This window comes from Bombus terrestris, chromosome 6 (assembly GCF_910591885.1).
Source record: "Bombus terrestris chromosome 6, iyBomTerr1.2, whole genome shotgun sequence".
NCBI lineage: Eukaryota > Metazoa > Arthropoda > Insecta > Hymenoptera > Apidae > Bombus > Bombus terrestris.
In genome coordinates, this window is record NC_063274.1 from 16,998,824 (window position 1) to 17,012,660 (window position 13,837).

The window sequence follows — 13,837 nt, forward strand, 5'->3', positions numbered from 1 at the left end:
CCATACAGAATTATACTAGCAATAAGTAACTTTTGTTTCTTGCATCGTTATCGTTTGTCAGTAAAATATACTCTCGCAATTACATTACAGTATATTGTACAAGATTATTATCAGCGTAATATTTCCCGTTCGATGTCATTCTTAGGCATTGAGTGCAACTTACTTAAGATTAATTTGATCATTGCTTATAGATATTATGTTTTAGTTTCCATCTTAAAATTACGTACTAACATTGGTAAAAAATATGTTTTTTTTTAAATATTTTCCTTCTTGCATCTTCATTGATCAAGAATGAATCCTTTTGAAATACCAAACAAGATTGTATATATGTTCACCCACTTTAAAAGGAAAGATAAAGTTACTAAACAGAAATTACATAAATACATATATATATGTATTATATTTACGTTATATAAAAATATCAAAAACTCGCGTTAATTTCTCAAAAGTTTATATTCCTCATTTTTCTTAGCTGAGCGAATTATTATTTCAGGCGTAAATTTTTTAACAATCTTTATCTTTCTTTGTTAAAATTTGAATGATGTGTATTGTTAAGGCACTGTACATATTGTAAGAATTTAAAAATTAGAAAATGCTTATTAAAATGTAGTGTAATTAAAATCATATTAGATGTTAGTTTAAGAAATAGAAGAATTAATGATGACGAATGATATAAATAATTATTAGATTCTATGTATGTATATAATCTCGTTCTTCTTCAATTTTTTCTTTCATTCTAATTCCATCTTCCAGTCTTCTAATTAGAACTTTGGAACTATGCGATCAAGTATTTCGTATTTCTCTCGTGGCCTAGTTCTTTTCCTATTACTTTCGATCAATATATATGTAATATTATTGGATGATAATTATTATAGCTGCGTTTTATATTTATCTTACATACTATGGATATCTTTCGTATTTAAACAATTTTCATTTTCCACGAGAACATAAATAAGTATGGCTGATATACGAGGCATTGGATTTCCCTAACACCTGAAAATTGAGTAGAGACGAAGGATACTCTTCACTGAAGTTTATAATCCTACATTGTCGTTTAGTCACAGTTTCCAGCTGAATTCATCTATACGAAAATCCGATAGAAAATAGTACTCTAAAAGACGGAGAACAAGACTCTTGCCAGATAATTTTAATAATCCATTTTCTCCAATATTCCAGTTTCTACGTTCCATCATAAAATAGATAATCTCCTGCGTTCACTTCAATTGCACCAACACCATGAAGTAGGTGACCATAGCTCCCAGTACCTGGAGAATTAGTTGTTTTTATTTAATGAAACCTTACAACCAAAATATTCAAGCGAGTTTAAACCGAAGTCAAACCTTTTCAGAAGTTAAAATTGTTAAAGTTAGTTCAAACTGAATTTTACTGCGAGGTTCTTACTCCGAATTAAAATGTATTGTTTAAAGCGGACGAGTGACAAAATTGATGTCGGGAGAAATTTAAGCGAAGTTGATATTTATATTACCGAGGCAAAGAGATCCAAAGAGACGGTGAAGAACTTCGCCCCTGAAATCGACATCGCTTTTTGGCACTGCTGGCAAACGATTTGCACGAAAGTTTTGGCCTCTTCTGATCCATCGTACCAATGACAAGAGTAAGCGGCTTCCATCACTGATGAACTCTGTGTATAATACAAAAAATGTAGGTAGATGCGAAATACGGCTTTTCTTAATATCAATGACTAGATTGTTGATATTTATGTATACTCATACTTCACGACACTAAAGGAACGAAACTTATAGAGAGATTCGTTTCGTCTTGTAAATATCAACAGTGGTATTTCACTGTGCACAATTTGTATCTTTGTATATCGTAAACATCTTTTACATTTCTACTTATTCAAATTTCACGTAAATGCATAAACGTCCACGATCTATTAATAATGTATTAAAACTTGATTTACGATATTTTAGAATCAACGTATCGAATGGAAATCACTTGGAAAATAAAATAAAGGGAAATATAATAAATATACGATATACGAATACGAACGATGTTCCATTTACTCGTAATTAGAATTATTTCGAAATATACGACCTACGCAGAAATATGATCGAACTCGTAACATATATATTATGAGAATGATTTGATATTTTTTATTAATTTTAATATATGTATATGTCTCGAAAATTCTAGAATCGTAAATTCCAAATTCGTAACACGTGATACGAACGATTCCACGTAAATTTTTTATTATTCTTCGTAAAAGTACGTTGGAAACTGGAGAAATCGGGACTCGATTAAAATTTGCATTCCTTTGTGCTGGAATACATAGTCGATTAATATTTATACGGATAATTATATGTACCTCCTCGATGAGACGGTTTCCAAATATGCACAGCATGAAGACCTGCCCTAGGGAGTATAACAAGTAACCTATTACCGAAGCTGCGTATGTATCCACTGCATTTATCTGAAAGATAAATTAGTTTTATTTTTTTTATCATTGGAAATGGAGATAGATTAGCCGAATATCTTTTCCTCTTCTAATAAATAGATTCCTCTAATTTTACGCTATATTTTATTGTATTTTATATTTACGCTATTTATGCTTTATATTATGCTTATGTTTTATGCGGAGAAAAGTTAAAAGTATTTCTGTTAAACTCTTCATATTACCTTTGTTGCTTGGTAGGCAAGTAAAGTTAATGTAATGGTGGTAATTAACATATGTAGCAGCAGAGCAACACCATAAGCGTCTCCAATTGCGGTTACGAGTCTAGAAAATAATGACAATGTTAAAGTAATTTGAATAATAAACAGATTTATCCATTTGCATCATAAATATAAAATTATCATTTCCTTTTATAACGATACGGAATTTTTCATAATAATATACAATATAATTTTTTGTAATAACTTCTATCTTCCAAAAAGCAGGGAATTTATTTTTAAGCTTTTGAACATCCAATTACATAATATTATTAAAATTATTAAGTATATAAATATACCGTAAACGTAATGTAGATATTAAATTGTGCCAAATAATAAACTGTATTAATTGCCAAATTTGTTTAAGTGAACTTTGCATTATTATCATTTTATATTACATTTCAATGTTTGTTTGCATACATTGTAGGCTTGTAGTCCTCGTTAAATGCTAAAAGAGCTGAGACCCTTGAAATGTACCAAACCCAATCTGTTCGTAAGCCCGTGACTACCACACAACAAAGTTTTAATTCGACCTAGTTCACTGGATGAATGCATTTAACCAGTTGGTTACAGTTTATGATTGGACAAGTTCTCTCTCTCTTTCTCTCTCTCTTTCTCGCTTTTGCTCTTTTTCTCTCTCGTCTTCTTTGTCACTCTTCCTTTTTTTCTTTTCTCTTTGATTCCACATCTCCCCTTTGCTGTTTAAATAATGCATTTCACCAACGTATCGTCAAGTTAGCTGTATCCAAGTTGAATGATCAATACTTTCAAGTGCTTTAAAGGGGAAGAATAAGGTGTTTGACGGTTCTTCGATTCGTTATTTTCTTATTGGATGCATTCTTTCTCGTATTTGTTTCTTAGCTTGTCCATTTTCCGTCTACTTTATATTTATCCGTGTTCATTTATTTTCATCAGAACTTCTATCAAACTTGAAATTGACGAAGAAATGATTCTTTCCTTTTTGCATTGTTTTACTTGATTTCCTTGGAAATTTCCAATTTAACGCAGAAATCCTTCATCCACCCTTAATTTCTTTCCATGAAGAATCCTTTAATCTTCCGCTTAAGTACCTTACCTGTCACTTTCTTACAATTATTTATACCGTCTTGCTGCCCGAAGGAAAGTTCTTTGAAAAAAATGAAAAACAAGATTCTTTCTACTTTAGTGTAGTTATCTATCCGCTAGGGTATTCGATGTCTCTATTTCTTTAACGTAATATTAATATGAATTATTATAAGACATATATATTATTATTATTATAAGACATACTTTCTGCCTTTCATAGGGAAAACAACTTTCAAATTTAATGTAAATATTGTCTTTAATAAAACTTTTATAAAATACTGTCAACTAGCTTTGTATCGTTTAAATTATTTCCTTTTTTTATTTTATTTGATTTAGAAATTGAAAGTATATTGCTTAATCTATTCTTGAATATTTTAGCATTAAACATTAACATTAAATTTAACATTAAATTTATTTAATTTAACATTAAAAATCTTATTCTGTACAAAACTTCTTAGATTTATTTTTAAAAGGTAAGATATCTTTTTATGTAGCATTTTTTCGCCTAAACCTACGAATTTTACATCAAATAATAAGGCATATAAAGACAGACTTATTATATTTTTCTCGCGTGACCTTAATATTCCTTTCATTATAAATTTCACTAAAAATGTTTCCATGCTGCAGAAGCGAAAAAGTCCACATCCGCTTCGCTTTAAAAAATCCCTGAAAAGGGCAACTAACAAGCAAAATCACTTTCGAACATTAACGTATAAAAGGGACGGTAATTGATCAGGCTAATGCATCGAAATATCAGACGTAGGCAACAGGTTTTCGTGTATTTTTCTGTAACAAAGCAGAGCAAGGATTCGCGTGGCGGTCGAAGGGCAAACATCGAACACATTCTGCATTCTGTGCACCGTCGAGCAACGAAACGTGTACACACACGTGTCAGACACGTATACTGGTGCACACGTGAACGCGACCAACGTACAACCCCTGAATTGTCCAATAAATTGTCCAGTCCGCTTGCTACGTCCCCAGTTGCGGTCAATATCGCGCTCTCTTAGAATAAATACTTCACCACCGTGGGAATACACGCATCCCCTCTGTTTCTGCACCGTCGAACAACCTATATACATAGAACGTAGTTCCGTTCCTTCGTCTTCTTTGAAAATTTTCTTGGATGCGGCGCGATCGTCGTTTCACGTTTCTTCTTCGTTTTCAAAGTTCGTCGCGTACTAAGAACCGGGAAACACGTTTTCTTCTTGTACGCGATATTTTTTCTGGGTTTTGACTGGCAGTTTGAAACTTCTTGTAACTAATTACGACTCTTATTCCTTGATTTCACAGATTCGTTATTTATTACTTTAACACTGTTATTTGAACTCCCAAAATTTGACCAATTTGTATAATTTTTTTTAGAAATTTTAGAAATTTACGGCGGCGCTTTTTTGAGATTTTATTTACTTTTTATGGACAGACACTTATTTTCCTCCTTCCATATTTCTTCGTGTTCCCTTCAATTTGATCTTTTTGGCATATGCTTTGTTCTTTAATCGTTAATAGTTCTATCTATTCAGATGGATCTCTTCAATCTTTTTGCTAACTCTTTACTTATTTTGTTTTCGACCATTTGAAAGTCGTGTGATTGTCAAAACATATAGAAATAATAACTGTGAAAATATATATGAAAATATGATCAAAATAGAACAGAGAAAAACATTTTTTGAAATAAGACACTACCACTGAATTTCAAGTTGAAAATAATAAATAAAATAATAAAACGTATGTCCCATAAAGTGCTGCATGTTTGATGGGACAAAATCATGCATGTTAAAATGGGTAACTTATCGTAAAAAATAATTTCCAGTTCATTTTTCATTATACGTAAAATATACAAGATATTATTTTTTCTTCGTAAAAGAGTTTTAAGCTTTAGAATTCAGTATAAAAAGTGGGAAAATTTATATAAAAATTTATGTTCGTAATAAGTCACGACGTTAAAGAAATTACGAGTTTACGCAATGTGATCAAATTTAGTTGGCCACTAAAACTTCTTGACACGTAAAATTAACCGAATGGAAGAAATTACCTGGCTGTTGAAGAGCGAATTGTTCTACAAAACATTCGAATTATACGTTCGATTAACTATATAAGTTCATTGTCGCACGAAACTAACGCAATGCGAACATTGCTTGAATTTCCATCCTTTTTTGCCTCATACTTTTTTCCAAATTACAATCGAATCGTATAAATTCCACTGAATTTCAAAAGCAATAGGAAACACTTTTATTAAAAAATACCTTTGTTTGCCGATGAATAAACGCGTTCCACGTATAACGAATGTATTTGTTTCCAACTAAGATTGCTCCAGCCAATATAAAACCCCGAGTAAACAGAATATTGATTTTACATTCGCACATACAACCGGGGGAAAATTTCTTTGCCTTTTCTGAATTATTCACTGAGGGTAGAGTAGATGCGAAACATACGTTTGAAAATTCCGAACCTGGACGTACGTTAATTCAAATTCGAAATATATAGAATTTTTCAACAATGCGTTTCTTTTTTAACTTTTCTTTTTATATTTCTCTTTGTTAATTTTTTTTATTTTAAAAAATAATAAAATTTCTTTTTTAATTTTCTAACGCAAAACTCATGTACGTACTATTTCAAAAATATCTCCCTTTTTATCTTATCGTAAATTTGATTGAACATAATATATTTCAACCGTGTACGTATTTCAGTTTTTCTTGTCCACGAATGGCTGATAATTATTTTTAATATTTAATTTAGAATTCGTTGAAAGATCAGTTAAAATTCTAAATTCTATTATAAATTATATTTGTTTAACTGCTTTGTCTGGTTGATTTTTTATTTCAGTACAAGTTCCCATCAAAATTTAGCAAGTAATGGTAATTTATTCCGAAACTTTCGGTCAATTAGGATTACGCTATGCAATTTAATTCTTCCCATTGTCGTTGAATAAGTAATGCAATTCCAAACATTATGCGAAAAGTCTTCGTTAATTTGAAATCACTTCCTTAATTAAAAAGCTGCCCCCATAAAGTCAACGTAAAGAATTTTTCATCGTTCGTCCTTTACGAACTTTAAACAAAGATTTCCACTGCATATTTCAATAATAAATGGATTTGAACGTTACAGAAACGTAAAACTCGTCCCATAGCAACATCTAGAACTATTTTATTCTTACTGAATCGCTTTTATTAAAAAATTCCAAGGAATTCCAAACTGGATAAACCTTCTAACTCTTTTTTTTTATTTTGATTAAACGTTGAGTTATTTTCATCGCTTTTCACGAGAAACGGTTTAATAGAAAAATTTAGCAAGCTGACACCAGTTGAAAAGTGTAGATGGTAACGAAATCGCGCGAATTTACTTATTCACCTGGCACGGGGATTATTATCCTAATGGAAGTCTCTCATTGTTAGGATCGCGAATGTGAAAGGTTCTCTCATTGTCCACGTAGATTACGTTTCCGTGTAGAAACGAAGTCGAGATGAGAATCGAAATGGGAAACTGGGTTATACCGGAGTAGTCAAGACGTTGACGAACTTTGAAATTGCGACGTGCCGCAATTTAACTTCATCATGGAAATTTTATTTTCAACCGCGAGAAATGGGTCTATTGTTTCGGAATTTGCCATTGCCAATGATTTTAGGTTATTTCTCGATGACAAACTCCCTTTTCCTCGTATAACAGAATTTGATAATAATAAAAATACGGTTTCTAATAAATGGGCAAATTATTTCCTATGGCTAAAGAAATTCATAATTCTTATACGTGTAAAGTTAGAATTAATTGTTACTATGGAAGTTCCCAGTTAAATCATCGAATTCTAAACTCTGCGGTCCAATTTTCACAAAATATCTGTCCTTCGGTAGAGTCTTTTTCTATTTAAGCGTTCAACGTAGTCTTTGTTACACGAACGATCCTTGCGATCAGCGATTAATTATAGTGGATTCTGTGGCGTTTCCAGCGAATATGTTGTTTATTATAACAAGAATTGAAGACTTTAGTTTTAATTTTTTTCGCGTATATTTTCGGCAAAATACAAAAGGGCAACGATTATTATATAAACTATATGTAAATTCCATCAGTATTATGTACATATGTGGTTTAAAAAATATCACGTATATAACGAAATTTTACTACAAAACAAGTAAAACAAGTAAAACAAATACGATACCTATAAATAATGCATATGAACATAAAGATGTTAAAAATCAAAACGTAAAAAAAGTTAAAAATCAAAAAGTAAAACAAGTAAAACAAGTAAAACAAGTAAAACAAATACGATACCTATAAATAATGCATATGAACATAAAGATGTTAAAAATCAAATATACTCTGGAAAGCGTTACACGCTGAAGAAAATATGACGTACTTACCTTACAATATGTTTGTGCCTCTCAACCCAGTATTTGATGGCACTGCGTACTAGCATTTCTTGTTTCTTTGTCAATCCATTCGGTCCCACACTCCCGTTAAAAGTCATTCCAGCAGTTGGTCGAAAGGTGGCCGTAAAATCTGTTCTGTTGCTGTATATTCCCCGAAGATCCATGTCTAACATGTTCTCGCCCGGTGCTGTTGGTGTGGTTGGTGGTAGTGGGTCATGATCTCTCGGCTGTTCTGCACTGCCAGCCTGAATAGGAAACAAATGGATATTGGAAGCTGCGATCGGGACTCTCAAAAATCAAATTAATCAGCTCCAGTTCTTACGAATCTCTTAGTTTCATTGTACAAATATTTACATTACATAAATTTGTCAACAAAAATTATATAGATAATAAAAAATTCTATTTAACGTAAGTAGAGATTATGTTATATTTGACAGATAAAATTTCAGCTTACTTTAAACAGGTCCCCGCTGTTTGGCACGACAGTGTCCAGCGTGGCACTGAATTCCATCAAAGGTTTCATAATGTTCTTCAGATGTTGAATTTGTTCGCAAGCAAAGAGGAGCCACGAGCAAAAGAGTACATCCAGAAGATTTGCGTCTGCCATGCAAAACACCAGCCAGTAAAATTGGAATATCAACGTCAAGATGTGAGCCATCCCGTGGCTGGCATTGTACGGGTACCAAGAGCGCAACATCAACCTTGGTATCTGGATGAAAGAATATGTTCGCAATTAACATTTTGAAATTAATCTTTTCTTCTTTCGAATTAAATTTTTCTGCTGCATATGGGGGTGGTTAATAGCCATGTTAATTTACAGGAAGATAGAGGTAAACTTAGGCCATCGTATATTAAATGAAACATTTTAACATTGTCATTTTTATTTTTTATCATCTATTTGAATCACTAACACCCACACTACACGAATTACTAATCTTTAATATTATTTATCGTTTATCATTTTTGCAAACGCCAAAGCAAACGATCGTTGAAAAAATTCCAGAACGTTACTATACCAATTTTTTTACTTGTTTAACAAATAAATAAATAAATAGCGCTATATTAAAGTAAACAAATAATTACGATACCTCGACGTAGGTGGTCTCATTCGTGATAGGATCGATAACTTTCTTTACGGAGTCACCGATGAACGTAATGCTGGTCCAAGAAATGGCCGACAGCATCGTGGTTACTAGGACAGCCAGCAAGAGTATTCTCATCTTCCTCACGGCCACCTGATGGTAACGTGAGTTGCTCTCGGCGAACAGAGGATGGCTATTCGGATTGTTCCAAATGCCAAGGGTTCTGTAGAATAGTTTGCTCCTAACTGCGAAGTAAACGACCTTGACCACGCTGTGCGTGAAGAACAGCATCGTGATTGTGTTCGCCGTAAGATCGTCCACGTCCTCCTTCTCAAAAATTAGGTTTATACCACAGAACCCAAACTGCATCAGCATCAAGATCAGGTGCACCTTTTGGTAACATGGTTTTGATTAATTTCTTTTTATTTGAATTTTCTGCTTTTTCTTCTTTTTCTCTATTTAAAAAACTTTTCTATTATTTTAAGCTTCTTCTCGAATACAAATTTCTTTATAGCGATTTGACAATAGAACGATTAGAGACGTATAAATTATTAATTAGATGTATATAAAATAGTTATCTATAAATAATTTTGTTAAGTTAATGTGATTTTACGTACAACAGCGAAGATTCTGTGTATAGTTTTCGTAGAATTGTCGGTATAATAATTGAACATGAAATGCCCAGTAGCTTTCATCAGTCTTATGTTGGGCATCAAGTCCGCGACTAGCCCCTGTTGCTTGAACTTCATCATCTGAAGCGAAAAGTTTGCAAGGACTTAGTTATATTCCATCGAAAGTATATTATATGGAAAGAATTATTTCTAGTATCAGTAGTATACTTTGTATACTTTGTATAGCATACTTTGTTTTAATTTCAATTGCATTGGACCTCTAATTCTAATTAATTATTTCCATCTTACTTGACTATATTAAACCATGGTGCTGACTATTTAAAATATTTAAACATAACATTTTAGAAATATTTTGTTTCAAAGGAAACGAACATATCCTAAAGGAATTATGAAGATTAAATTGAATTTATTTGTTATGTGATAATCATCATATCTTTGTTACTTAAAATTGTAGATAAGACACGTATAAAAATTAAGCTATGAGAGACTATGTAAATTCATATGAAGTAAATTGATTGGGAAGTTATGTTCTATAATATTCTAAACATTTGTCATTGTAGACATTAGGGTAAAGTCAATGCAGGTGCTCTAGGTCTTCATTACTTCCGTTCGTTGTTTAAAGGTTATCGAGTACTAAATTTGTAATAGATATTCATTCAAACTTTCTCATACACTCCTAAAAGTTTTATCCAATCATATGTATTAAGTCGTCCGATAAGTTTCTTTCATTTTATAAGGAAATAATGGATGCACAACATTTTTCTTTTTATATTTTTTTATCGAATTACATATGATTCATTGTGTTCTATCAAGATAAAGATCACAACGTTTGATAGATTAGGTTTCATGTTTGTATAAAGATGCATCGTTGTAAAAGACGTGTCTGTAAAAGAAAGACACTTTTCGGACAACATAATATATCGCGCAGATAATGACATTCACGAGACGTATTTCCTAGTTTATTTTTTCAATATAAACGTAAAGTGATAAACATGATAATTCACATTAATTGCGTATTATATTTAATGTTCGTATAATGAGTATACGCGAGAGACTTGTAAGTACGTATAGTTTAATAGTTGATGAGTATCGTGGTTTGTACCCTTGAGGCATTATTCATGGGCGCGTTTGCGCGTTTAATTTCACATCTGTCATCGTATTGATGATAACTTTCGTGGTCTGTTATGGAGTTATAGCCTATAATAGAAGCGCAAAGTTTGTGGCTCTTCTTTGAATACTAAAAGGATAGAACAAGCAAATGATAAAAATCCTACATAAAATATAAAAGAAGTACTTAAATATTGCATCGTTATATGCTTCCAAATTATATTCCACAAAATATTCAGTTTGTCTAAAAAATTACACGTATTTAACTATAAAAACGCCAATAAACTAGGTCCAACTTCCAAAACTTCCTACATTTGTCAACTACAATTTTAATAAGCACGTTAATATTTTACTCGATTACAAATCTACATTAGTTCCAATATTGGTTAAGTTTCTTTTATATGGAATACCTTTTTCTGTGCCTGTAGATATAAATTGTTTAAAGACACGTTGATCGAAGAGAATTTTTTATCTTTGCAATCTTATTCGACGTTTCTGCTTGTGAAGAAACGTGTAATGATTTCGAAGCAAAGAATCGTGTAAAAAGCCTAATTTATTATAAAGTTTGAACGATGTAACCATTTTGTAGAAATTTCGAACATCAGTATCAGTATCAATAATATAGATAAGTATCAAATATGCTAATATTCCTATGTGCTTTTTTTAAATTAGATAAATAACATTAAACATAAGTTTGGATAATTTGCAAGGAGTTTTATTCGTTGGAAATTCGCTGCGAATATAGTGAAACGCCTATAAACAATATTTTATGAGACCCATCTCTCAACAAGTTGTAATAAAGTTTACCTCACAACTACGGTAGCCATAAATGACTATGTTTTGTAATGCCAATAACTTTCCTAAAACCACGCGTAGATTCACCGTAAACTACATAAACCATAAATAATGCGATTTCGAAAATACATGCAAACAACAGCAAGTTTCATCGATTCTTGCTCATAAACGATTTTAAACATTTTACTGTTATACATAAAACGGGCAATTACTTTAAGACATTAATTTCGTGATATTGCTGCACGATTTCAAAGATTATCAGTAATTTTGGAACTTTGAGCTTCATAATAAAATTACTTTACTAATTCCTTAGAAAATCTATTTCGACGTTCGAAATATTGTTACGTAATTTTTATGAAGATGGCTAAAACGCATCGATATTATGAGAATCTTTAAATCATCCTTGAACTTAATTCCAGGCAATGGTTGTACCAAGAACATCGAATGCCGGATCGAGCATTAAAGTTACCCAATCTCGTCCCTTATTTTTTACACAAGCAAGTTTGTCCTTCGAAAAACTAACAAATATCTAAAAAAATCTTCAACCAAATTTAATTCTTAGTCCATTTAATTTAATAATAGAACTAATGAATATTTTAATAAATCTAAATCAAATCACATCTCCATTCAATTCCATGATATCATCACGATAGCGAGAACATCAAATCACAGAACTAACATCAATCATACAACTACCCTCCATCAAGAATATTTAGAAACCTTCATATTATATCTCGACCCGATGACATCAATTTTACGATAGAGCTAACAAATGTTTCGAAAAATTCCGATCAAATCACTTCTCGATTCGATCCTTTTATATCATCACGATAGCAAGAACATTAAATCACAGAACTAGCATCGGTTCTACAATTTCCAGCCACCTTTTTCTATCAAGGATACTCGGAAGCCTTTACACCACATCTCGAATCATTGACGAAAACGAAAATTACTTTTTCACCAAAAATATCGACTCGCAAATCGATGTTCAACTTTCAGATGTTCTCTCACCTTGAGGCAGGTACGTTGTTACGCGATTCAAATCCACGATGAAAACGCGAACTCCTCGCGAGTTCGCCGAGAGAAACGCGGTGCGTGCAGCCGGAGGGCACACGTTTATCGACGAAAACTGACACACGAACAGCACGATGGATCGTCACTGCTCGGTAAGCCAGGGGTTCCTCTTCGTTTTTTCTTTTCTTCCCACCCCCTGGATATCCGCCACCTGTCGTGCCGATGACACCCCTCCAGGTCGGCAGGGTACCAAACGTGGACCAATCGCCGACAGGGCACCGAAGCGCAGACGTCCGAGAACGTTTGTTGCCGGCTTGCTCGTTGCCATATTGTTTCTTGTACCGTCGACACGGAGCTTCCTAATCGCATCAATTATTCAGATTTCGACGACTGCAACCACCACCGTTCGGGAAACTACAGTAAGGATGGGAAGAAATATGCCGTGACCGATAAGAAAGTCTTGAACACTCATATTCTCGAAAGTTAAAACACGCCACAGCTATTCTTCGGATTATTGGGATTTGTAATGGAAACGTCCCTTCTTTGCTTCCAAGATTTTTATCGATCCGTTTACCGTTGGAATTTAGGGAAGTTATTTCTCTGAAGGTTGATTTATTGGTAGAGATTGCTGATTTTTATGTGATTTCATATGTTATGCAGTTTTTACGAGGAGAAGCAAAGTTAAGGATTTAGACGAGTACCTCATTTTGGATATTTTATATGTTTTTGTAAATTATATGTAGAGAACTAAAGATTTATATCTTTATATCTTTTCCTAAAAGTTGATATATTAATAGGCTACCGATTTTTATGCGATTTCATATCTTCGTGAACAGAATTGAAGGAATTGTTGTAATATATTGGGTATTTCTTCTTCTTTTCTTCGCTTCAGATGTTTACTAAATTACTAGACAAATATGTATCAACGTCTTCACTATAAAGTTGAAAGGATTGAAATGTTACATCTTAAAGAAAGCATAGTTCGATGAAGGATACTGAAGCAATTTTTACTATGAATACTCTGTTTATTTTATCGATACAAAGGAAATGTCTTTCACAACGTGCGCAATGAAATTATTTATATGATTCTATATGCCTTAGTATC

General features: G+C 32.4%; 1 protein-coding gene across 1 annotated transcript; it reads right to left on the reverse strand.

Annotated features, from left to right (window-relative positions):
- Positions 1–257: 257 nt before the first annotated feature.
- On the reverse strand, positions 258–12,878 carry LOC100631089 (odorant receptor 2). Its single transcript, XM_003402727.4, has 9 exons — positions 12,730–12,878; positions 9,802–9,936; positions 9,191–9,574; positions 8,557–8,811; positions 8,094–8,347; positions 2,641–2,740; positions 2,330–2,434; positions 1,487–1,642; positions 258–1,265 (listed from the first exon to the last, which is right to left on the reverse strand). Exons 2-9 carry the CDS (start codon positions 9,934–9,936, stop codon positions 1,215–1,217), a joined length of 1,440 nt encoding a protein of 479 aa, XP_003402775.1. The 5' UTR covers positions 12,730–12,878; the 3' UTR covers positions 258–1,214.
- Between the last annotated feature and the right edge of the window lie 959 nt (positions 12,879–13,837).

Bases quoted from the DNA above. Each gene is read 5' to 3' on its own strand.
- LOC100631089 (XM_003402727.4), bottom strand. From the start codon at position 9,936: ATGATGAAGTTCAAGCAACAGGGGCTAGTCGCGGACTTGATGCCCAAC. The intron at 2,741-8,093 runs GTAAGTACGTCA...ATTATTTTCTAG, and splicing joins AGGCACAAACATATTGTAAG to ACTCGTAACCGCAATTGGAG. The intron at 2,435-2,640 runs GTAATATGAAGA...TTTATCTTTCAG, and splicing joins TTGCCTACCAAGCAACAAAG to ATAAATGCAGTGGATACATA.